General features: G+C 28.5%; 1 protein-coding gene and 3 long non-coding RNA genes across 6 annotated transcripts; 1 reads left to right on the top strand and 3 right to left on the bottom strand.

The window, feature by feature from the left end:
* Nucleotides 1–250: 250 nt before the first annotated feature.
* LOC726199 (tumor protein D54) lies at nucleotides 251–22,124 on the top strand. 3 transcript variants are annotated; one of them, XM_026443189.1, is made up of 6 exons: nucleotides 251–477; nucleotides 14,753–14,883; nucleotides 15,480–15,628; nucleotides 17,297–17,356; nucleotides 18,367–18,529; nucleotides 19,979–20,301. In XM_026443189.1, exons 1-6 carry the CDS (start codon nucleotides 459–461, stop codon nucleotides 20,105–20,107), a joined length of 651 nt encoding a protein of 216 aa, XP_026298974.1. In that variant the 5' UTR covers nucleotides 251–458; the 3' UTR covers nucleotides 20,108–20,301. The 3 variants fall into 3 exon arrangements, with proteins under 3 accessions (XP_026298974.1, XP_016769951.1, XP_026298973.1); XM_016914462.2 differs by lacking the exon at nucleotides 251–477 and adding an exon at nucleotides 11,616–12,119 and having other exon boundaries at nucleotides 19,979–22,124; XM_026443188.1 differs by lacking the exons at nucleotides 251–477; nucleotides 17,297–17,356 and adding an exon at nucleotides 11,621–12,119.
* On the bottom strand, nucleotides 4,794–7,615 carry LOC113219031. Its single transcript, XR_003305420.1, has 5 exons — nucleotides 7,350–7,615; nucleotides 7,059–7,275; nucleotides 6,431–6,977; nucleotides 6,210–6,352; nucleotides 4,794–4,951 (listed from the first exon to the last, which is right to left on the bottom strand). It is a non-coding gene; the product is annotated as an uncharacterized LOC113219031 (long non-coding RNA).
* On the bottom strand, nucleotides 8,519–10,994 carry LOC102656145. Its single transcript, XR_001704540.2, has 3 exons — nucleotides 9,988–10,994; nucleotides 8,654–9,811; nucleotides 8,519–8,575 (listed from the first exon to the last, which is right to left on the bottom strand). It is a non-coding gene; the product is annotated as an uncharacterized LOC102656145 (long non-coding RNA).
* Nucleotides 14,753–18,360, bottom strand: LOC113219032. Its single transcript, XR_003305421.1, has 3 exons — nucleotides 17,714–18,360; nucleotides 17,067–17,472; nucleotides 14,753–14,908 (listed from the first exon to the last, which is right to left on the bottom strand). It is a non-coding gene; the product is annotated as an uncharacterized LOC113219032 (long non-coding RNA).
* Nucleotides 22,125–27,015: the final 4,891 nt, after the last annotated feature.

The following is a 27,015-nucleotide window of genomic DNA, read 5'->3' as shown; positions in this document are numbered from 1 at the left end:
TAGTATGTTATAAACACAATATATTATACTTTTATTTATTTTTAAAATGTTGCATAAACTCCTATATGTAAAAACTATGAAGAAGAAACTATGTTATTCATTATATGTATACTTCATTCTTATTTCTATTTCGATTAGATCAGTATAATAAAGTATAGTTTAATATTGCTAAAATGCCGCCATAAATTCAAATTTAAGTCTACGGGCTTGTTAGTTCCATAAAAATCGTATAGTGGCGCCACTAGCCGGCTGTTTTCAATATGGCCGCGGTGCCGTTCGTCAGAAGCGATTCGGAAGGAATCGATCTCGGTTCGGTAGCACAGAACACGTCACAGTATCCGTTTCGAAAGTTCTCGCGGAAAAACGTGTGCGTATTATTGTTTCGTTGATTATTCGCGAGTGGTGGATTCGTGAGCGAGCGAGAGGGAGCATCGACGTAAGCGTATCGATTCGACAAAATGAGCAACGTACCAACAGGTGAGATCATTGACGCCACTTTTTTTCGATACGCTTCTTATTTTCCTCTGTAAGAATGTATTCCATATTTTCGGCGTGACATATCTCGTATTCAAAATATATTTCTCGTTTAAAAAGCGATAAGTAAATAAATATAGCTCTAAGAAGAAGAATATAAATGATATAATTTATTTCTGCTGTATATGTACATTCTAACCTATTGTTATTTTTTTTTAAAAGTTTTAAAATCATTTCTATCGTTCCACTTATCTCGTGAAATTACGTGTAATTGATCGTACGATAATCGCAATATCGCATGAAATTTTATTCACTAACCATGCGATAATATCGAAGGTAATCTAAGATTTTTTTTTACTTATTAATACTTATTTACAAGCATTTTATATAATCAGTTTTTCTTTATTTATATTGTGTAAAAAATGTTCACAACTTTATAATAGAACGTTAATGGCGCGTTTATATACAAAAGCCAATGCAGTCTTCGAGCAATTGTTGTCCTAACCTCTCCAATTACACGAGCAAATCACACATACGTATATATGCCGGTGAGTTATTCTCATCCCATGGCACACGTTAATCACGTTAACGTGATTAGAATTTGTCCAGGCTTTGTTTTAAAGTCAGTCTTTAATGAGACGTTCAACCGAAAGTGCGTAATTGATTTGTATTTAAAGGCTCCTTATTTACACATTCGTTATGTAAATGCTTCATTATCTAATATGTGGGAGTCATTCAAAAATTAAAATAAATTAAATATTTACTTAATGACTATGAAACATTATATCTTCATATTTTTTGTTTACAAATTTTTTTTTTGTCATGTCGATCGATGTTCACAATTTTCATAAATATTATTGAATGAAATATCAGAATATATATAATTTTCTACGTAATAAGTACATATCCGTAAGTAGCTATAAAAGATAATGATATTTAAGTGATGATAGGTAAAGGTCATTCGCAATATCGTGTATCATACATGTAATAATACTGTTATCGTCGTATAATATTGCTTTTTATCGCGAAAATCATTATCTCGATGATATGCAATATATATATATATATATTATGTATATATATATTATTTTTAATATTGGCACACGTTAGATTTATTTAATTACTATTCACACACATTCAATTTTATTAAAAATTATGGGAATTTTAAAAATTTTTTTAAATATTTTTTTTTTATTTTAATATTTGTTATTACCATTTTAATTTAAAAATTTGAAAATAAAAATTATGCTATTTTTATATATAATTTTAAAAATACAGACACATTTGTGATATCTAAATCACATCATATGAAAAGAAAAAGAAAGAAAATTACATTTTCATTAAGATATAAAGATTAAAATAATAGAATTAAATATGTTAAAGTTATTTTTCTTTTATTTCATATTTTTTAAGTATCTTATATATAAAAACTTTATATATAAGTATATTGAAAGAAATAAGAAAAGATATAAAATTTAATAGTAAAGATATATTTTAAAATATATAAATATATTTATATATTTTATATATTTATATATTTTAAAATAAATAAAACAATATTTTTATCGTTAGAAAAATAAAAATAGTTATATTCCTTTCATAAAGTATATTAATAGTGATTGTATAATGTAAGTGAATTATATTAAGGATAATATGAAAATGGTAAAGGCAGTAGAATAATACTGTATTACAAAGTGTTAGAAGCTCTAGGAATGTTCGTATAAATATAAATATTTGCACGACATTAGATATATTAATACTAATATTTACTTATTGTTAGAATACTTAATATCTTATTGCAAAGAGTTCTAAAGTTCTTATACTTCTACTGAAAATTGCAAAAATATTATAAGGATTGAAAATAGAATATTTAGAAGAAAAACTATGAGATTATATTAACTGTATTTAATGGAAATACAGTTAAATTATTAGCAAAATTAAAATTATCCTCTGAATTATGATAAAATCATATAGAAAATATTACAATAATGCATAATATATTATATAATTAATATTATAATATTACAATTAATTATATTAATAATTAAATATATTTATATATAGGAATATATATTATACTTTATATTTCAATTTTATATAATATATTTTTTATTATTTAATATGATACAATAGTTATATGATGTAATAAATACATATCATTCATTTCAAGAATTCTATTAAGATAATATTCTAGGTATTATGACATGTTAAGTTTAGAATAAATATTTTATTCTTATCTTTATTCAATATATTAGTGTATATATAACACATAACGTACACTAATTTATAAAAAAAATAAATGAGGATTTTCCTGAAAAAAGTATTATACGTTTAAAAAAATTTGTAAAGTGATATTTTAATTCTAGAATATTTTTTTTCTCAAAATTTTATTATTACATCATATCACTTTTCTCTTTTATTATATTTAAAATATATTTCACAAGAAATATAATTATTTCTCTCATAATTATGCGAATACGATGGAAATTCAACACATGTCCGTGTACATAATTCATTCATTTTGCCCAACATTTTCGATTCATTCAACAATTCCCTCAAAAATTAATGAATCGTGCAATTCAAACGACGGAACAGTCTCTCAAAAGAAAATTATTTCTGGTACAACTGAAAATTCTCTATTTCATTCATCGTGTCTATTTTCGCGGTCCACGTCAAAGATTAACAAGGCCCACATTTCTGTGCACGTTTTTATCTCCCGTGTCCTAACGGCTCGCATCTCCCTACCCCTTTCACATTAACGGCCTTCTTGTTTTCAGTGCAAATATTTCCCGTTCAACGTGCTCATAAACCCGCCATGGGCGGAAGTATCGCGTCAATTGATTTACGCGAAACGTTCGCTTTTTTTTCCACGAATCAATCGGAAGAAGGATGGTTAACCTTTCCATCCATTGCTTATCGATGGATATTGCATGAGTCATCTATTTTCGAAAGACAAAGGTCATGAATTTTTTCTTTTTTCTTTTTATTATAAGGTGATTTCTTACATTTTCTTATATTTTTAATAACCCCGATATGAGATATTTTTAAAATCGCCTTGAAAACTTAAAGTAACAAGAAGAATATATAAGTTGCATAGTGGAGCTGTTAATATCTTACCTAGAATCAAATCTGAGATTGTAGAAAGATATTTCTTTCTAGTTTTGCTTTTTTTATTATTTTCAATATTTTTGATTAAATAATTTAGACTAGTCTTAATATTATATTATATTATATAGCATTTTACATCTCAGAAATACAAATAAATATTAAGTAACTTGTGACAAAATACAAGAAAGGATGCTGTCACAAATATCTGCTTCAAACATAAACATAAAATTTCCTAAAATAAAATCATTTTCCAGATCATAATAAAATTTATGTGTAATTGGACCTAAAATTTTATTATTGATTATTGTGTATTTATCAATACACAAATGAATTAAAATTTATAAAAATTCATACGTTTTGATATGATGTGTCGTCCAATATTTGTCAGAATCATTCTCGTATCGTTTCGTATCTTGAACAGATAATATAAACCAAGCATAATTCATTCGTTCTTCGACAGACAATCCCAAAGAGAAAGTTGTAAAAGCAGCCATGGTGTCGTGTTCGCGGAAATCGCGTCGCGCTGTTCTGGTTGCAACGTAATATTATAACTTCAAAAAAAAAAAATATATGTATTTTGTACAGTTGCTTCACGAAGAATCGATTTTAAATTAACTTTTCAATCTCGTTTCATATCGAACAAACGATTCAATTTTTCGTTTAATCGCCTTTTGATTATTTCTCATGATTGTTTCTCATATTATGTTGTGTTCCTATGTGGGATATGTGGGAAAAAATGTATATAACAATCGCATGAATGCTTTATATTTTTGTTATATTCTTGTATTATATGTTTGTTCAATTTTATAGATACATTTTGTTTCTTAACGAGGGGAATAAAGTTTGTAGATGATAGAATAGAATGAACAGAATAATTGGATTATGGAATGTTTTTTAATCTTATCACTCTTTCTTCTGATTCTTTCAAAGAAGTTTTATTTTAACCTATTGATATAAAATAATGGATTTGTTTCTTTACTTTGGATATCAAAGAAAACTTATATCAAAGAAAATGATATTTAAAGAAGAAAATATTTTATTATTCTTCTACTACTGTTAGAATAAGTTTACCTCAGAATAAGTTTTCTTATTATCTTTTCAAAAGAATGAAATTATAAATTTTTCTTATACAAAATTACAAATATTTAGGGGGAAAATTCACTGATATATATATATTTTTTTAAATTCATTTTTTTATTCTTTTATCTAATTAAATCATGATAAATTTTATATAATCATATTTTCATATATTCCACAGAAGATAACAATCTACTCCACAACTAATTCAATTTCTTGTTAATTGATATCTCTCCACTCGGTTAATTTAATAATCTGATTGAGTGAACTTGTTACTCCTATAAATTAATCTCTGAAAAACAGAATGCTTTTATTAGTCATTTTTCCATCTTATGAAATATTACAATATATTACATTATTTGATTAATTTGATTATGATATTGATATATGATCTCTCATCTATAAACTTATTATGTAGACCTAGAATGTATTATCATACAATTATTTTGTATGATAATTATATTATTTAATTAAATTGCTTGTAACATAATAAATAATTAATATTTTTGTATATCAATTTTTATATTTATTACAATTTCTAGAATCTAAAAATATCTCATGAATTTAATTATTAATATCCTATTAATATTAATATCCTTTATAATTATGAACCATGGTAATGGAAGATTGGCCATTATTGATCAGTTTTATAAAATATTTCTTTCTCCTTTTTTATTTCTATTCACTATACAAATGAAAGTGAAAGTCAATCATTCATAAATTCATAATTCTAATCTGTAATTGTTTCAATCATGAACGTTATAGAAAAAACTTTTGTTAAAAATAATTGATTAACAAATTACAAAAGACTTAATTATAATCTGCAAACTCCTTTTCAACTTAAACTTTGTATGAGAGTTTATTTGTTCAATTATCTAATTTGTCTATTCGTTATTAATATTTCACTATGAATAAAAAATATGATAAATTAATTTATCATAATTAAAGATAAATCGAATTAAATTTAATCGAGGAATAATTAAAATTAATTTAGTTTATTTATCAATATTCGTATAAATATCTATTGTTTTTAATCATTCATCTTCTATTTTAATATTTTCTCTCCCCTATAATTTTTCCACTCTAAAATAAAGAAATTTTTAAATGTACTATATCATTATAAGAAATAAACTCGTTGAAATTTTTTCAATTTCGAGTTTTAAATCAAAATATAGAATTCGGTTTCACGTGGATGCGCAAATATGTCTGTGCCCATTAGACTGTAAAACAAAAATTCCTAATGTTCGCTCAAAGGCTTGCGACGCCATTTTCGTATTTTAACTCTATAGAAGTCGACTCAACTCGATTGACATCTTTTATTTTCTAATTTTTTATTCATTTTGTTATTTTTCTTTTCGAGTTATTTTGTAAATGAAATTATACGATCGTTCTTCTTCTTCTTCTTCTTCTTTTTTTTTTTTTTTTTTTTTTAAATGTAAATAAGATAAAATCGAAGTCACGATGCTTCCTCCACTTGTACCGGAAATTAATTAAAGACAAAGGAAACGTTTTGCCAACAACGCGTGTACAACGCTCGTTTAATACCTCACCTTTTGTCTGCTTTTCCCTTGCACGTTCAATAACCATTCCTTTGTCTTGCTAATATTGCTTTTATTGCTTGTCCGAGCAACATACGACTTCACAATGAATAAATTACTACATATTGCTAATTTCATGCATATAAATTGCGTGGCTAAAATTAAGAAAAAAATTTGTTTTCTTAATTAAAGTTGAAATAATTATAATAATTGAATAAATTTTATGCAATTACATTTTAAGTTCATCAGATGATAGAGTTAGAAATAAGAATATTCTAGTTTAAAAATAGAACTAGAAATTCTATTTTAATTATTGAACAATCATATTTCCTGTGTCAATTAATAATTAATTATAGGATATTTAATAATTTTTAAATTCAACTCGTTGTCAATTCTTTCTGTATCCTGCAAATAAATATATCTAGAAAATTTTCGAGAACCTTTTAATTTTATATTTCCTAAATTTATTAAATTTTTGAAAAATTTGAATTTAACAAGTTAAAGTATTCTCTTCTGTATTTCAAATAATAAAAAATATAAATATAAATAACAAGGAAAGAAAATTTCCTATTTTATTCCTTTTTAATCCACAATTTTCAAATATTAATTCCAGATTTCTGTTTCATTAACAAACGTTATGCCATTAACAAATTGTATATGTTAGAAAGTCAACTCATCGTCTAAATCACACTTTGATTTCCACTTTCCTTTATCTTTTCCTCTTTTTTTTTCATTCCACTTTCACGGAATCGTGTGAGATTCGATTTAAGCGAAATTTACCTGAAAAACAATTTATTGTGAGCAATGTATGTCGATATCTGGCAAGAAACTTTATAACGTTCAGAAAGTTCACTCACTTACCACCTTATCCAGGATGGCGAGAGCCGTTAGCATCGTGAATACTTAGCACGGCAATTTTATCGATCTTCACCCAAACGAACGTCGGGCCTGTCTCTTAATTCCGGAATCGCGTGTTTCGAGAAACTTGAAAGAAAGTCCAAAGAATTGATCCCCTCGATTCCTTAGAAATCATAATAATTTCATCGAACGTATATCGATAAGATCCTCCGTTTTTATTCTATAAAAGAAATTGTAAAAATTAATCGAGATCGATATAGTTAAAGTAAAATTTAAAAATAATCGAATCGACACCTTGACGATCGTTGTTGCCACGTATGCGTGATTTTATAGAGTTATCAGCTGACATCACGTAAACGCGATTTTGCTTGGGTTGTATATTTTGCGGAAATTTGGTAATTATATGCAGGATAACGTGATCATTTCAAATAATTCATTGTTTGTTCTAGAAAAATTATTTTGTAGAAAAGTTGAATTGGATAGAATGGAAGAGAATATAATTTTTTAATGCATTTTTATACTTGAATAAATAATGGATGTTTTATCTGTAAAAAAAAAAAAAAAAAAGAAATAGTAATACCATGTAATATTTACATGAAACATGTTTTAATGTTTTTTTATAATTTCATTATAATGCAATAAGTAATTACACGATTTATACGGTATATCTTTTACATGTGATAACTTTTATTTGACTTATGATAATAAAAGAGAGATAGCAAAGTTATAATGGCATAAAGATTTTTCTTTTCTCCTTTTTTTCTCTAATATTATTTGGAATATATCTAGCTAATTACTGTGTTTATAATAAAATTAATGTGAACTATTTTAGACAATCATATTGTAGCTTATTAATTATAATTACAATTCAGATGACTTTTTACAATGTTTATTTTATTTAATCAATTCATTCATAATATCGTTATCTATTTTCCATGGTCTGTTAGATCAAGGTTTATCATTGATTAAAATCTTCTGAATGAATCATTCTAAACTAATTTTATTGTGTGTTATGTTTAGTTCTTATTTTACTTAGTGTTTTAAACTTTAACACGTTATTGCATTATCATTTCTATGACATTATTCACTTTTTTTTTTCCTTCCACTTCATCTTTCTCCTTAAAGAAATTACACATCTTGTTTTGATATAGGTTTCCATTTATAATTAAATAATCCATTTTATTTCCTTGCAATATCTCAAGTTTCTAATAAAATGACATAGAACAGTTTCCAATTTTACTATATGTCAATGTAGATCAATAGAAAGTTTAATGAAATTTTGTTACTTAGATATTCTTGCTTCAAAATCCTTGATCTTTTGAAATCAAACATTTGAACTTATAAAAATCATTATCTTTATTAATAATTGGAAATATATCTTTCATAATTTTTGTTTCTCATACAAGAAAAACAATTTAAAATAAATATATTTATTACATAATTATTTAATTAAAATACTTTGTCATATATAGAGCATAAAATTAATTGTATCTTCGTCCATTCACGATGGAGAAAAAAATCTGCAAAGATAGATTGAAAAAAAGTTAGATTTATTATTCCATTCTAGAGTTGATCAAAAATGCAGGATTTCAACTGACACGACGTCTCACGAGTTTTCTTTTGTGACCCACTTGAATAAGTCACGTTAATACGGGGATGGAAAGCTCGTTTCGTTCGGGTCGTCGTGAGTCGATATCAGCAGCGAAATAATTACAGGATTGCAGAACGGCGAAAGAATTTTTCAACTATTTTCAAACGATCCGTCATTTCACCCGTGGATTGTTACGACAGGCAGCAGTTAACCTTGAGGTTCCTGTTACCGAGGGAGGGCCGTATTTAGAACTTCATCGAACCGAAAGAAGCGGATGAACCGGTTCCACATAGATTCCGTTCTATCAACTTTATCCCGTGTTCCCGATATATTTATTATATAAAATACGCTTACCCACCATTTATCACGCTTCTCATTTACCTTTTCCGCTATTTTGATAACCGGCACACTCCGTGATCTTTAAATAGAATTGTATTTACAATTATTTAGTATATTGTTAACTAGTGTGTTGCGTGTCCATTCATCGTGTTATTCGATGTGGAAGATTTATAATTATTTAATTGTTAACCAGCGATTTTTGGAAAATTTGATTCGTAATATCGTACTCTAATTTCGTGCACGCAATTGCTTCGTATAACATCTAATTTTAGGTTTAACATAGAATTTAATAAGAGATGTAGGAGTTTAGAGTCGAGAGATTTTGCACGAAAATCTTGGTGAAAAAGTGATCGTTGAGAAACGATGATTTATTAAATTATTAAGGGAAATATTTCTTCCTATTATTATTTTTTAAAATATAAAAATTATTTAATAATGAATATTCCAATTGTCAATTTTTGCTGTCTAGTTTCTATAAAATCCAAAACTAATGAAAAAAGTAATTATATAAGCACAGAGAAGAGTTGGCTTTCTCTTATTATCCATAATGTCATTTTTACAATAACAATTTTATATACTTTAAAATATATATATAGATGGTAATATTACTTTTTATTCATATTTTTACACGTTGCAAGTGGAAATTTAATATGCGTCCAGAGTCAACGAACCGTCCAAGATTCCGTTCCATCATCTCCATCCAACGAGATCTTTCGCAAGAACAGGCGTATATTCCTCCCCCCCTCCCCCTCCCAACTTTCAATCTACTTTTTTACCGTCGACAAATCTTCTTTTTTGTCTTCCTCAAAGTGTGCACTGAGCCGATCTATAATCAAACGGTAAAAAAACGAGTTATAAAAAAGAAAAAAAAATATTTGATATCAGAATACAGTTTTCTTTTGTATCTTTCAATACCAATCGAATTCGTACTAAATTACAATTACTATTACGCAACGTTAGGTGACGTAAAACGGAGAAAGGGAAATTTTACGATCGACTTACCGACCAACAGCAAAGTTGGCAGCTTCGTTTCTTCGTGCACGAAACGTATTTATATATAAAAAAAAAAAATCAACAACGAAAAAATCAAAATCGAAAAAAATAAATCTTATTAAATCTTCGGTAAAATGTAATCTTATTAAAATTCGATGCAAATTTCCTAGAGTAGATTTTTCTTTTTTTTATTTATTTATCAAGGAATCAAAAGAAGACGGGCACACAAAGATGGTGGGGACCTTGGGTCCCTTCCCCTTTCACCTTCGCGAAAGAGGAACGAGTGAGTAACTGGCCGCGATTTCTTTCCTTCTTGGATACGTGGCTGAACGACAGTGGCGCCACGGTTGGTCAAAATCGGAACTTGGGATCTGTTCGCGTCGAAGGAAAACGAAGCATGATCCATGCCAGCTGTGATCGTCGTCTGCACGCGCCGATCGATTCACGTGGTCGATTTAGATCGCCCGTTGCCAATACCACTCCGTAGATTGTCGATTTCGCTTCGAGATAATATAAATCGGCCTAAATGTGCCGATTTCCCGCTGTATATCCATCCGTAATCGTACCTAACTTCAACTTTGGTTTGTTTACCCGCGTGACGCGTGACTGAACACCACGGGTGCCGTTCGCGAGAAAGTGAGATATCCCAGTGATTTCGACGAATGAGTTTTAGTTAGTTTTGCTCGAAGATCGTTGTGGGAATCATCGTGTATTTCGTCTCAACTACGCGCATACGTTCGTTGTGTGACATTTGTGCGTTTGCCGTTTTTTTTAGTTTGTGATGCAGTTACGGTAAACGGTCTCTGCGAGAAAACTAGTTTCACCGGTAGGTGAAGAAACAAAGACGCGCCAAGCAAGAGATTTCGTTTAATAACCTCTGGCTACCTGCCCCGATCATTTTTGACATATATCGAATATTATTTCTCTTCCATCTTTTCATGATATTTCTATTTTTCTACGCTTGTTTAAATGAAAGTACGGTTTCATCATAATTATAATTTCTTTTTTTATGATAGTTTTTGTAATTATAAAAAAATATATAAGAAATAGTTATATAATAATATTTGCAAGTATAATTCTTTTTTATTTTTACACAATCATAATCATTGATTCAAAGCGTAGATTTATTTGATCTATCGTAATATCTACGAGATATTGATATGCTTGTGAATATTCTTTTAGGCTAAACAAACAAAAGCGTATAAAAAAATTTCGATTGAGATTCATTTATTAACTTATAAATGGAATGAAATAACGGTGAAATAAATCTGTCTTATTTTATTTGTTCCTTTCTTTAGAATTAATTTTTTTTTTTTATTAAATATTTCGCCAATGTATCAACGTTCTATATAAAGTGTCAAAATTGATCTAGCCGTCAACTCCCGATGCCTGAAGGTTAATAACATGACAAGCATTTCATCAAGTAACTTATCAATTCAAAAACGATTCGCGGTTAAAAAGATACCTCGCAATCTCATAGCATCGTGGAAATTGTAACGTCAAATTTCAATCAAATGAATTGAACAAAGATTATTAAATTTAATGAATCGATCTATTCCATTGATGACAATTAACCCTAACCTAACCCCGCGACGAATTGTGATCGAGATTCTTCGAGCTTGGTAAAAAAAAAAAAAAAAAAAAAAAAAAGATTCATCGCGTTGACATGAAAACCGATATGCCGGACATCAAGCAAGGAGAGGTAAAAATTGAAAATCGTCGGGAACCATCGAAACAAGGTTCGAGATCGAGAGTGTGTCAGGAGCATGATGAGCAGGACTGTCTAAGTGAAAATGAACACGAGTTCGAATCGCTGGAGTACGAGGAGGATGTATATTATTCGAATTTAACAGCAACGCCGAGTTTCGATGACATTGATGAGCTCAGCGACGACGTGGACGAGATCGTTGTCCATTGTTGGCGGGATTCGAACGGTGATATAGACGAGATCGTGGTGGACGATGCAAATTTGTCGGTGGAGACGCAGTTTTTGACCAATGACGCCGAGGACGGCGCCACTAATCGAGACCAGAAGAAGAAAAAGAAATCGGTTCGAGTGATATTCCAGGATTTTTCGAAGCCGTACCTGGCCAAAATTAGCAACAGTCAAAATTACAAGAAGTTCCTCGAATTGGTAAAAGGTGCAGCATACAATTTTTGTGATAAAAGTTTGATATCTTTGACTCGATCGAATTACTGTCGATTCTACCGATTGTTGATAAAACAGTATTTTTGTTTCATTTTTAGTCAGAGTTTTTTTTTTTTGCATTAATTAGTATACCAACGTTTCGTGCACACCAATTTTATAGATAATGATGGATAAATTTATGAATGTTATAATTGCATTATTTATAGAGATATCGATCTCATTTAGATCGTGTCTTAATAGATGGCAGTCACGCGATACGCTCCACAAAATTCCCTAGGTTCAGACTTTTTTCCGCCGATTTGTAATCCTCACATGTTTCAGACGTTCGAAACGAACGCTATATTTTTTCAAGTTTAAGCACATTTTATCGTGATATTTATATTCGAATCGAAACTTAAGCATAAACGATCGTAAAGTAGAACAGTATTGCAAAATATGAAAGTGAGAAGTATATCAGTATTTCGTAGTGTTGCTTCCACCGAATACTGGAGCGGCGTGCAACGGTATCTGAGAGTAACGTTACATTACCATTTTTGTAAGTAATGACAAGAAATGTTTCTTTTGTATCCTATTTAAAGAAAAGATATTGTTGCCGCGATAAATTTAACAATTTCGTGTACACATATAAAAAAAAAATTGTAACAGGAAATCACGTTGCATCCATCTTGCATTCTTTGGAAAAATTTAAAAGTTGTAAATACGACTTTGATAAATTTATTCTTCGACAAAGTGATTAAGTTTAGATTTCTTGAACCTTCGATCGAAATCATTCTCGCGTTCGTAATATCGTTTCGCTTGGTTGAACTCGAGAAAGTTCATGACTTCCACTTTACTTTATTAAATCGATGATATTCAGGATGTACGCGCGTTTAGACAGAGATTAGTTTTACAGCGTAGAAGTGTAGTTCTTCCTTAATCGCTCTAGGGAGCGAGAAAAAGCAATAATTAATTACGTGCTGTACTTCCTTCCTTTGGTTAAAACAAGTATATTCGATTATTATTAAGCTATAGTAATGTTCCAGATTTTTTGTTTATGAGTAATCATTTTATCCTTAAATTTATCGGGTGCTCTTTCACTTTCACCTATCGCGTAATTCTTTTCTTTTTCTTTCTTTTCTTTCTTTTTTTTTTTTTTACGTAAAAATACGGAATTTCTTGATATTAATACAAGTGAAATTTAACTTTTCGTTAATTAAATATTTTTAATTTGGTGTGATAGGAAATAATTTATAATATTATTCCACGTAAAGCGGAAGAACGCTTACGCGAGGATTATTACTGGTAGCACATGTTTCAATTTTTTAAAATTGAAAGGATCCTTTTTTTCAATCAATTCAGAATGTAATACAAATTTTGTATTATATATATATATTTATTATAATTGTACGAATTGTATTTTAAAAAAATGTAAAAAGTTTCTGAAAAAAAAAAAATGATAAAATTTATGAAAAGGCAATTGTAAAAATGTAGAGCAATACTTCATGTAAAACGATACCAGCATCCGTGATTCGATCGTAGTTATAAGTAGATGTAATATGATCGATAAAATGACAATGATCTGTCTTTCGATCGCAATAGTGAGCGTTTTATTGAAATTGTTAATACGTTCGTATTCAGCTCTTGAAGCTTTAATTTTTTGATCCTTGACAATTTATTGTAGCTGTAAATGCATTACGGTAAATTAATCTCTTCAATTTATCTCTTCAATTTATTTTCGTTTTGATATTATTATGAACATCATTTTAAATGATCTTAAAATTTTTATCGCCCCCAATTTTATGCAGGGTAAATTCACATTGTACATTCATAAAACATTCGTGTTCTAAAATTGTAGGAGACGTTTAAATTTTACAACGAGATGCATTTGGCGTTGAAAGATGAAAGATTTTAAATGAAGACATTATTCGATTATATTCATAAATAAGGAGGAAAAGATATGAAGTATCTTGTGATGGAAAATATATCAAGCTGGTAGTCAGAATTTGAAATTATAATTGGACAAAATTCGTTCATTTCACGCTTTTGAATGATTTAGAAATTTTTAGAAAGAAATTTTAGAGAAATATATTCTTTTTCTTCTTTTTTAAAATATGTTAAATTATAACAGAAAATTTAATCCTTTACTGCATTTAGATTGCAATTTGTACTTCAAAGACGGATATAAAATAAAATAATATATTAAATTATTAATAGCTTGTAAAAATTAAAATTATTAATTATTAATAGAAATGAAATTTCATGGAAATAAAATAAGTCTTCAAGCAAATAAAACAAGATTTCTTAAGTAATAATACAATAATTTAATTTTGCTTTATTAAAATTAAAAATTGCTTGATAAATTAAAAAAGAAACAAAAACATTAATAAACTGCTGATTTTTATATAGCTGAAACATGTTATTCAATTAATATTTAGAAAATATATTATATAAATTTTTCATAATTTTAACAAGGATTAATCAACAAATGATTAAAAATTATCTTTTCTTTACACGATGATATTTCAGGAACCAAAAATCATATTAAGACGAGCGAAAAGATATTTTAAAGATCAAGATTTCGCATTTTTTAATTCTAAAATAATTTTCAATCATTGACTTTTTTTTTTTTTCTTTTTTTTGTTCCAGGAGAAGACGCCAGTCTCCATTCAGCTGGTTACATTTCGCCAACGTCAGATAACGTGGTGAACGAATTGCAAGGACTTTCTTTGGAAGAACAGAATCGTCAAAAGGCGGAATGGAGTGCAGAATTGGCCAAAGTACATCTTATTATGCCTTTTCATCCTGTAAAAAATATTGAACAGTTAGAATTGTGAAATATGACTTGAGAGAAATTCCAATTGTTCATAAAATATATTATATTTACCTTGGTTTGTAAGGATAGTTCTACTTTAAAACATATCCTTTCTGTCAAAATAATTATTCATTTGCGAAAGTAGATGGAAAGTGGAGTATTGAAAATTGTGAAAGTAGATTGTGAAAAGATATAAGCCTAAATCCTAAATCTAAAAATTTAATTTATCAAATAATCAACGATTATAATTGGTTCTAGAAAGATCTAGAACTTGGATACTTTCATATAATTGCTTCATAATAAAATAATTATTTTTTTAATTTATTAGAAAATACATATTAACTTATAAATTTAATTTTTACTATTGGAAATTCTCTTTTTACCCCTCCTTTTTTTTTTAAATAATATTAATAATTACACCATATCAGTTCTATTCTGCTAAGAATGTTCAAATCATTGTAATCTATTAGAAATTCTTTTTTAATCATCGAAAAACCACTCTTCAGAAAAAGTTCAAACGCGAACGATTAACTATTTCACTGAAAAAGTCACGTTTCATAGGTGGAGGAAGAGATTCAAACCCTGAGGCACGTGCTGGCGAACAAGATCAGAGTCTCTCAAGACTTGAAGAGGAAACTGGGTATCAGCGTTTGGAAGGAGATCACTGATGATATGAATCAAGGGTTGAAAAACGTTAAGGAGAGTCAAGTGTACGTTTTTATTCAGTACATACAAAGCACGCACTTTTCTATATATTTTTCACCCTCATCTTGCACGAATGGAGTCTTAGCCGAGTTTTTGCTAGCGCTCTTATGCGCAGGGTTTTCAACATCATGATTTAATTTTTCAATCCTTCCAAATAAATATCTTATTTGTATCATATTATTTATCAAGTTGGAATTATTTAATATATATAATTTATTTAAGTTAAGAAATTTTCTTATTGCATGATATAAGAAGATATAATATATCAAAAGAAATATTTAATTACACATCATACATGATCGAGGATCAATAAAACTTCTGTGAACTTTGAATACGTGACAATAAAAAGAAATTAAAAATGTTAATATAAACAGTCCAGGAAAATATTTACGTTGCAAGGATTTAATTATATATACACCAAGAGAATGGGAATTAATTAAGACTGAGCTACGAAAATATAATATAAAGAACTAATTATACAATTATATGCAGAATTTTCTATTCGCTCGTTTTTCATAACATGCTGTTGAAATGCCCGAGACTCCAAATACACATTTACGAATGCCACACGCGAACAATTGTGCGGTTCAAGCTAGAGCTATAAAAGCTTGTTGCCATTATATATAGAGATATCGAGGTTGCTGTAATTATATTATTATCAGAAAATATGATTATTTGTCTCTTTGTAAGAAAACATTCTCAATTTTTGCCCAATGTAAGTAGACGTTCATTAAGAATCTTCAAATCTCTTTTTATTCTCGGCATTGTAAATTATATATATATATATATTTTTTTTTATACAATCCATTGTACAGACATCGCGTTTTAAGCCGCGTTTTAAAAACGGTTACGCATGCACAATACTCACCTTTTTTTTTTGTACATTTATATAAAAAACTTACAATTTAGAAGTGTGCGGGTAGACAGAATAATTGGGTGTCCAAAATTTTTCTGCTATCTTATCAAAAATTATATTAGACGTGAATTAAACTGTATATTCAAAAATCTATGAAGATGGAATATAATTTAAACATTGGTCAAAATTTCTCTAATCAACAATTTAAAGGTAATTAAAAAAAATATTCCATTCCATTTTCAAATTTTAGAAATGTATTCTTATGCAGGATAAATTGTACAACAATACCATATCTGTTTTTTTTTTAGTTAAAAAGTAGATTACAGATTTTGTATACCAATTTTTGTACTTATTTTTCTCTCTAAAATCAATCCTTCCAAAAATATTCCATGAATATTATATCAATGGCTCTATGTATGGCCAAATATGGTGCATACATATATTTATATTATTATATTTGAATAAATTGTACAAATCATCCTGCATACAGTAAATACATGCTGAATCATTTGCTATTTTATCCATGATAAACGGATATAGATAATAAATTAATTCTAAAATATAAAGTATAGTAAAAATATAAATACCTCATTTCGTAGGATGATATTTTTGGAATTTTAAGTCGAATGCAACTAAAATTTTTGCTCGACCCAAAAGCAAGTATTCGCACACTTCTAAACGATGTTAATTTTTTTTTAATTTCGCGCAAGGTGATGGCTACCGGCCCTCCCATACCCTTTTCGTTTATTTTCTGCTACTTCTGCTCTTCAGACATGTAGAACACTTTTCTTTGACTTTTGGTTGGGTTCTCATTCAGTTATCAGAACGTCGGCGAGAAACTCGGTCAGATCACCAAGGCAGTCACCGACAACAGTTTGTAAGTACACACATGCAATCGTGTTATCCTTCAGATCCAACATTTCCATCGTAATTTAATCATCGATTAAAACTAAGTTATCCCACGAGCAATATTGTCATTTTAGAAGGGGCCACCTAAAATTTAAAAATAATATTATTATGATTGCAATTTATTAATCGAAGATAAATTTGGTTTAATAATTTTAATAAATGAAACTATCAATAGATATTTCTCCAACGTATCATCCATTTTGTTGATCAGAAAAAAATTATCTAAAACAGAGACCACGTTAAATTAAAATTCGATATTGAAAATAATTTCTGAAAAGAAAGAAATATATTATATCATTATTTCTCTTTATTAATTAAATCATACTTCTAAAATGAAATTATTTATAGTATGAAATAAGTTTCTTTCGCTCATTTTCTTCCATCTTGCGCGCATCTGATAGAAATTTTGGATCACGTACAACATAACATTTCTCGCCAAATATAATCTCTTGCACGTTGTCACACTACCCGCGTAAAATTCCAACATACGCTTAAGGTTCTTAATCGCGTCTTAAATTTAAAAAAAGAAAAGGAAAGGAGGAAAGAAGGAAAGAGATGTATATGGAGAAGAATTTCAACGGAATGAAATATTAATCAATCAAAAGCACGATCTAAAAGCTAAACTGTTACTATATAATCCAAATTGTAAAATCAGGATATATATATATCGACCTCGAATCGAGACGAGGCGCAATTATTTTTGCTTTAAAAAAAAAAAAAAAAAAAGGAAAAAAAAATTAATAATAATAATAAAGAAGCATAAGCTTTTATATAACTCTGATCTAGCGACGAGCACGGAACGCTTGTGTGATTAATCCGTTGTGAGGCTGTGTGTGAGTAAAAATGCATGTTTGTCCATCGGCTTGATTCATTATCGAGTTGCCTAAGGCGTCAGTGACCACGGACAACGTGACCTTGTCTGAAACAGGACAAGTTCCATGTTAAATGAATATTTATCGTTTCCTCGTCCACCTACAGATTCCAGAAGACGGAGTCTGTGTTCAAGACAACAGCTGAGAAGACGACCAGCATTCTTGGCGGTTTCGGCAGTGGATTATCCATGAAGCTTGGCCAGATGCGTAATTCAGACAGTTTTCGTTCATTGGAGGAACGAGTTGGATCTGCCTATGAGAACATGAAGGTGATTAGATAGATGAAATCAGCTTAAATTTGATTATGCTTCTTTTTTTCTTTAATCTGGACAGTCTTCAATATAAAAATCAACATTATTTTATAAGAAATTTTAATTAGAATCCTAATTTTAATTTTGTATACAATGGCTAGAGAAAGAATTTGAATATTATTTTATAGAAAAATTGATTTAACTTGAATATTCTGAATATTCTTTTAATGAAAGTTTATAGAGTATGTAGAATATAAGTTACACGTGGAGCAGTTTATCAAGAAGAAATCTCTTTATATGCTGGAAGTTTACAGCAATTTTATTTTGAAATTTTCATTATTTTTTATTTTTTTTTTTAAATATGATTTTATCTGGAATATTTTTTGGATAATAAATCTGAATATCTTATAATTAAAAGTTTTAAATTATATACATTATACAATAAATACATCACACAATTTATTTTCCAGTAAATTTACCGTTTCTATGAGATTAAGTCTTATAACTTCCAACCACGTTGTCCTATACAACTAATTTAAAATCTGGGTAACTTATTTTGCTAGAAATTTTAAATTAGCAGAATAAAGTTACTCATATATTATATTAAAGTCAGATTATATTTATTGCCTTGGATATTGAATTCTGTTTCTTTTTAAAAAAAAAGTTGAATGTGATTCAAAAAAAACTTTGAGTTTATATTAAAAAAACTGTAATAAAACATTTTTTTAACGTGAATGAAGGAATTATTAAGAATATATACTATACAATTTTCAACGTAAAATTAAACATAAACTCAGAATTCTTATTAAATTTTATCTTCTCTTTAAATATATATCTTTAAATATTTTTATGAAAGAGACATCTCTTTAAAAATTATTTATTTTGCATATATAATTTATACATACATAATTTATATATTATAATATCATATGAATAGAAAATTTTATATTGAAGAAAAAATTTATATTAATAAAAGATATTTATTAATGCAAATTTTAAAATTAAAGTTGCTTTTAAAAAAAATAATTATACTTATAAAACTTAAGATGGCAGACATTATTAACTTTAAAGAAAAATATTCATCATTGAATATTTTAAATTATATTTACATTCACTTAATATAATATCTAATCACAATCAGTTATTCGATTTTCCTCTTCTTACAAAATTTAAATTTGGAATTAATTATAAACTCCATAAAATCAAATTCAACATCGATAAGTTTCTCCGTTTCCAATTCTGCTCACTTCAATATCCTAACTTCAATTGCTTTCTAAACTTCGGAAAACTTTTGTATCAAAACTTTCTTAAAAGATGAAATATATTTTCACAAAATTCCATAAAATTTTATGAAAGTTTCATACTCTCTAAGTGTTTTAACGTGTTATTCTGATAATAAAAAATTAATTTCTTCATTGAGATATTGAGATTTTTCGTTAAAAATTTTTTTTCTCTTTATTATTCTAGACAAAAGTTGTGCCTTCAAGATCCAACTCGATGCAGAGTTTCAACGAGATGCTTCGAGACACCGACTCGTTACGTTCTGCACCAACAGCAACTAGCCCGACCATTCCTGAGGATAAACTTCTGTCTTAGAGTTGGGCCTCTCAATTCTACATCGATTTCTGCCTCTTCTCTGCGTAACATGCTGATGCGTCGTCGATCCACGATGCCGGTTGTTTCGCCCTATGCTACTCACTATCACTTTCCACCTGCGTATTGCTATGCGATGTCATATAATCGATCATCTATTAAAAAAAGAACAAAAAAAAAAAAAAAAAAAAAGAAAAGGAAAAAAAAATGAAATTGTGGAAAAGAGCAAAAAGAGTTGGCTTCGCGGAACTCGATTATAATGTGGTACAACTCGGATGATTCGTGTCTTTTGGATGTCTCCTCGTGTGCACAAAAATTGTGTAGGACATTGGACGTTGTTGAAATTGATAATTTGATGCAACTTGACGCTTCTTTAAAAAACTACTCAGTAAGTTGCACAATAAATCTCTATTGAAGCGAAAGATAATTTATGATATATATTTATTTCTTGTTTTTTTTTTTTTTTTTTTTTTTTCTATTCTTTTTGTTCTATTCTTTCTAGCTTTTTTTTTTTATCTATATATACATATAAATTGATTTTTAACGATTGTTGATTGGAACTTGTGTGTAATTTTATAGACATGAAATCTTGATGATTTTTTGATATTGTTATTATTATTATTTTTTTTTTTTTCGATTCGAAAAAAAGATGCAAGGATTTTTGTACTGATTAATTAATTCATAGAGTTTTGATTTTTGTACATGATGACAAGAGCTTGTATCAGAAATTTGCGTTTCCTCTAACGAAGAAGATCATGTTACCCAAGAAGATGGCAATTAATTTTTCCTTATTTTATCGAACTTATTTGCACTATGGCGCATTTTTTATAACGCATAATATAATATATCGTTGATACGTACCTTAATGTTTCAACCTGTTTTTTGCACCACGAATTTGTGAATGTAGGGCACACACGCTTTGAAGATAGATATTTTAACTCGGTGGCGTTTCCTCCCCGGACCTTATTTACATACTGGACCTCGATTAATATATAAAACATCTGAAATGGTATTACCTCGATGTATTCCTATGACATACGAATTCTGACTATCAATATTCTTCGATAAGACTCGTGCTTCGACAATACTATCTATTTTCGTGTGATAACAAGAGGATCCAATCCTTCTTTAACAGTTCTTTGAAAATTAGCGCGGTAACATTTCTAGATTATTCCTGGATTTAATTTATGCGGGACACAGGTAGCTGCCATTATCTTCTTAAGATTCTTAAATTTATCCTAAAAAATATATATATATTTATCTTCATACGTTATTAAACGTCTTTATAATTATATCGTAAAAAACATTTTATAACTCGTTACATTTAACTTAACAAAACGATATCAATTTTAAAAAAAAAAATGATATAGCAATTATGATCATGTTTTATTCGAATTGATATCTTTTATCGTTGTAAAAAAAAAAAATTATAAATTATAAATTCTAACTTGACATTGTTATTCAGTGAAAAATCAAATTCTTCGTCGATGTGCTTTAACAATTATATGTGTATTAACGAGAATTGTTTTCGTTTTGAAGAGTTTATGAAGGGTCTATGGATGGTTTAGAAGTAGTAGTCAATGGAAGAACGAGGCTTCCCGTGTTCCCGTGATCATTGAGCCTTACGAATGACTTTCAAAAAAAAAAAGAAAAAAAAATAATGAATAAATAAATAAATAAAAATAAAAGAATCGAATTAAATGCAAATTGACTAGGAAAGCGAAGAATATTTTTTATTACGCTCTAGAATGAAAATTAAATGGCGCGGATGCGCGATGACCAGAGCGCGTTTGTTTAACAGATGTGTACTAAACTTTTAAGGAATCGGATGCAATTATATAAATACACGTTATATAGATACACTGATACACAAAGTATTTTCATCATATTTAATTACGTTTATCTATCATTGAAACTCGATTTAATGATCCTTTTGATGAATCATAAATCTGCGCTCATGTCGTCATCGACAGCCTGCTACATGATCTACTTGTTCATATTGGTGAATAAATAATTATTTAAAAAAAAAAATGCTACATGTGAAGAGCGATTTTTCACCCACTGTATGGAAATGTGATTTAAAATATGCTTGTTATTATATTAAAGATCTATGTGTGCTTTCTTAATTATATAAAACTTATTCGTACTTAATGGGAATTTAATAATATATTTTTTATGAAAATTTTAAAAAGTTTCTATTTTTTTTACTAGTTTTAGTGGGATCTCTTCGATTCCTAGTTAATTAGATAAGATTATTCCATGAAAATGTTAATTTGCATTTTGATGACATTCTTTTTTTTTTTGTGTGTGTGTATATATATATATTTTGGCATTATATATTAATCATTTTTTTAAATCTATAATATGACATTTCTTCATCTTTACACAATTTATAAAATACATTGGTATTTCGTTGAATTTTTAATATAATATATCATTGGAATAATCTTGTTAATATTATTTAAGTATATCTGTACTTTGTATGATACTTTAAGATTACCGTCCTAATATAAGAGACAACTTTTTGGAAATTACTCTATCTTCGAGTATTCCAGTTTCCTGCTTATAATAAATGGACCACTTTATAGACTATCTTAACAATCATTTTAGTTTCTTTTTTAAATAACCCTATCTATTGATTAAATTTGTTTTGGATCTTTGAAATTTGAGAAAAAGAAACAAATTTTTATTTAATGAATACTAAATTTTCATTGCTGCCATCTTATTGCTATTAAAGAAAGAAAATAAAATTATTAAAGAAATTATTAAAAAAAATATATATTTACGTTTAAATTGGCTAATTATAAAATCTTTTTATTTTAAAAAGATCAACTTATCTTTAAAATGAGATTAATAATAATATTTAAACTTAATTCTTTAAATATATTTTATTAAAGTAAAATTAATCAATAAATTCGATGCATTTTAATATAGTGGAGAGAAAATATGTGAAGATATATGGTGATCTATGGAGGATACATGATGTACAAATACGAAGGTGGAAAATACAATTGTACACGGTGTTAAAAAAAGGAATTGGTCAACTACTTTATTGCCATTCTTCACGTGGTACAAAACATAGTTCGGGTGCGTACGAGCACGCTTAAGTACAAAACAAAAACGATCCTCTATAAGTAGTCTTCTCCAGCTGCATGGCGAGAGCAAACAAGTAGAAAGATAAGAAACAGAGGATGAGAAAAGAATAAAATAGAAGAAAGAGGAAGAAAAGAAATAGAAAGGAAGGAAAAGAGAGAGAGAGAGAGAGAGCTGTGTTAACATTATATGCAATTACATACATATCTATGTATGTATGCGTATACATATTATATATATGTATATATATTCGTACATATATCTGTATATCTATATATATATATAGAAACATGTGTATATATTACGACTTCGTTAACAACATAAAATGTAATTATTCACATAACACAATAATCTGTGATCTATAATATTATAACGATTTTTTTTTGTACTGGATAGGCCAACACGTACAGTTTCCTATATACACATAGTCGAGATTCTTTATTAAATCTTTAATAACTTCATTTATATATATGTAAAAAAGAATCTATCAATTTTTCTTAATTATGATATGAAGCGCAAGCGCTTGGCCTGTCATCCTTTTTCATTCAGGCAACGTGCAGGCCTGTTTGAGTATTATTTTAGTTTAATTATTTAATTATTTATTTATATATCATCTCGTTGAAAATATCTCGTAACAGATATATTTTGTTACCATGGTAACCTTGAAATTGGGATCGCCATCTTAATAAAACAACATAGACGTTCTCCGTTGTTTTTAAAAAACTAGGCTTTGTATTAACTAGGAAAATAGGGCGTGAAAAGAAGAAGAAGAAGAAGAAGAAGAAGAAGAAAAAAAATATATATATATATATATATTTATAATATATGTATATGTCTATAAACAAAAGGGAGGGAATTTAAAAATGTTAAATTAAAAACGCAGTATAACATAAATTGGAAGGGATCATTTTATAATACAACGGTACCTTGAGTATTATTCAACGTGAAAACAAATCGGCGTGACGGCTTTCTGAAACGTCTGTCGTCGTTGAATCACGCGGTAACGATATAATTATGCTTACTATTAAGCGAATCACTAGTAACGATCGTAACGTTGATGAATCGCAGTTGTTGGCGGGGAATCGATTTTGTGCCGAGAGGAAATTCGCTCGAGCCTCCATTGCTTATCCAACTCGTTAATATCCTTCGATTCTTTCAATTTCTTCAAGGAACAATTAGTAATATTTCTTTCTTCTTTTTTCTATTACATATACATTTGCAATATAATCATACATCGTTATTAAGTTCGAACAATTAGAATGTCATTTTCTCACGAACTTGAAGATTTTTTTTTTTGTTTGCACAAATGATAATATTTATAATTACGATTCTCAATGATTGCGCGTTTGTAGAAATTAATGCGTTTCCATTTGTGGTTGCATTTGTAGTTCGGAAATGTTACGAGAGAGGGCAAAACTTGTACGCGAACAACTTTGACACCATGATTCGTTCCGTACCTGACAACCAGCGCTAAGATTTAGCGTGCGAGCGATGCATAATTTCGCTTGGTTAAGTTCCATTATTGTGTTCGACTTAATTTACATCGATTAAACTTTACTACGCGAGTTTAATGTAATATACATACCACGACTTTTGTGTAAATATCACGTTTCAAAGATCACATTTCTTTGTGTGTTTCATGGTATGTATTTCTGGACTGTTTCATAAATTTTTGCTTAAGTTGATAATAATTTGAATGAGAACAGATAATACGTGAAAATATCTATTTTCGTTTCAAATGATTTTGTTCATCGTTTATTAGAAATGGAATTCTTATAAATTTTTTGAAGTTGATATAAAATAATTGATAAATTCTTAATTGCACGATAATTGTGATTTTTTTTTTTTTCCATAGTCAATATTAATCGAAGAAAGAAAATTTATGCTTCTTTTAAGTGCAAATAGTATTCAAGATGTAACGATAAAACGTTATTTTATATAGCTGCACATTTCTCAAAGAAGCATGACATATAATGTGAATTGCTTTTAATTTTCACAACAAAACAAGTTGGAAATTCAATAGCTTCAAATTACCCTATTTGGAATTGTTCAATTTATTTGATGATTACAACAGGACAGATAAAGATTTACAAGATTTATCAGATTATTAAAACGCTATTAATACCATTAACTACTACGTTAAAATATATGATATAAAATAAAATTAAGTACTTAAAAATTAACCTACTCCAATCTGTTATAATCATCTATCACCTGACAATACCATTCGAAGGGAATTTCAACAAAGATGACTACCAAATTTCCAAAACAACTTATTACAACTGCCATTACACACCATACCTCCCCACAAAGAAATTCATGCAACTCAAATAATACACGTTTTGTGTTTGCGCATAAATTATCGAACGAAATTTCAGTTTTTCCAGCAAAAATGTACGAAACGGTCCACGCCATCTAAAAAAAAAAAATACAATCTCATAATTGCACAATTTCTTTTTACGAATAATTCGTAATATTCGAATATATAGCACGAAAGACTTTCCTTCCTCCATGCCAACAATTCACGATACGGGGATATCGCGTTTAGACGCGTCTAGGATGCGGCAAGCCTTCTTTTTCGCGGCAATAAAATTCACCTATGATAGTCGGGGGGGCCACGACATTATCCTCGTTTACCCGATTCAACCGTGGCGACCTTTGCACGTGAACGTTGCACCTTTCCGTCCAATCTCCCATCTACAGAGGCCATTGTTAGTATCTCTCCCGTGGTTCACGGCGAAAGAGACGGGGGTGTGGCACACCTCCGTCCTACCTTCAGAAGGTTAACGCGCTGTAGCGGTATTAGTCGACCACAATGCGAATGTCGTTGAAAAATCTTGGGCCAACCGTGCGGTTGAATAAATCGTTGCGAGATTTCACGACGTTCCTGAATTTTTTTCTTTTCTTTTTTTTCTTTTTTTCTCTCGATGGGTACAAAGATTTCTCGTGGAGGTATGTATGTATGTGTGTGTGTATATATGTATATATATGTGCACATATGTACGTGGAAGGTGTTTGGATTTACGAATTAACCCTTTCGTTGTTAAATATCGACAGACTTACTTATAATTCGTGATAATTGAATTTGAAATTTTTCAATTATTTTCTTTAATTATGACATGTTGGACTGATTATTCTAATTTTTTAAAATTTCAATGCTGGAAACTTCATCAATGCAGGATTCGATAGAAATAAAATTCGAGGCTTTAGATCACAGGAATCAAGGTAACTGATGAAACATATTTTTATCTAGTATTCATGATCTGTATTATTAATATATTTCTCAAAAAATGATCGATGAATTGGTTAAATCGTTTTCCTATTAGACAATTACAGATCCCTCTTTTACGACTCAACTTTCCTATTTAAAATTCCTTTCTCGAATATCCTCCACTTTCAATCTTCGATACTCAACAGATTATATAAGAAGTTTTTTATCAATCATCCTATTATATATCACCAAGAGTGAATCGATTTAACATATAAAAAGATTAAAACCATGCACTTTTTCCAAAATCTTTAAAAAGCATAGATTTTTAAAATAGATTATATAATTTAAGTTTAAGGCAGAGTTTAAAACAACAAGTCTATTTACTTTGCCCAAAATAATCTTGTATAACTTTCAATTACAATCTCTTATTTGGATTAATTTTTAACATTGTTCATCATTGGAATCAAAAGTGGATGAATTGACTCATCCTTGGTACAATTAAAGAACCGACCTAATTAAAACGACATAATGACAGAGTAACAGAATCACAGCCACTCGTTCTTCTCTCGTAGCAAGACGTTGCTATATATATATATATATACGCGAA

This window comes from Apis mellifera, linkage group LG10 (genome assembly GCF_003254395.2).
Source record: "Apis mellifera strain DH4 linkage group LG10, Amel_HAv3.1, whole genome shotgun sequence".
NCBI lineage: Eukaryota > Metazoa > Arthropoda > Insecta > Hymenoptera > Apidae > Apis > Apis mellifera.
Note: the sequence above shows the minus strand (reverse complement) of the source record. Positions and strands in the feature narration are given on the sequence as shown.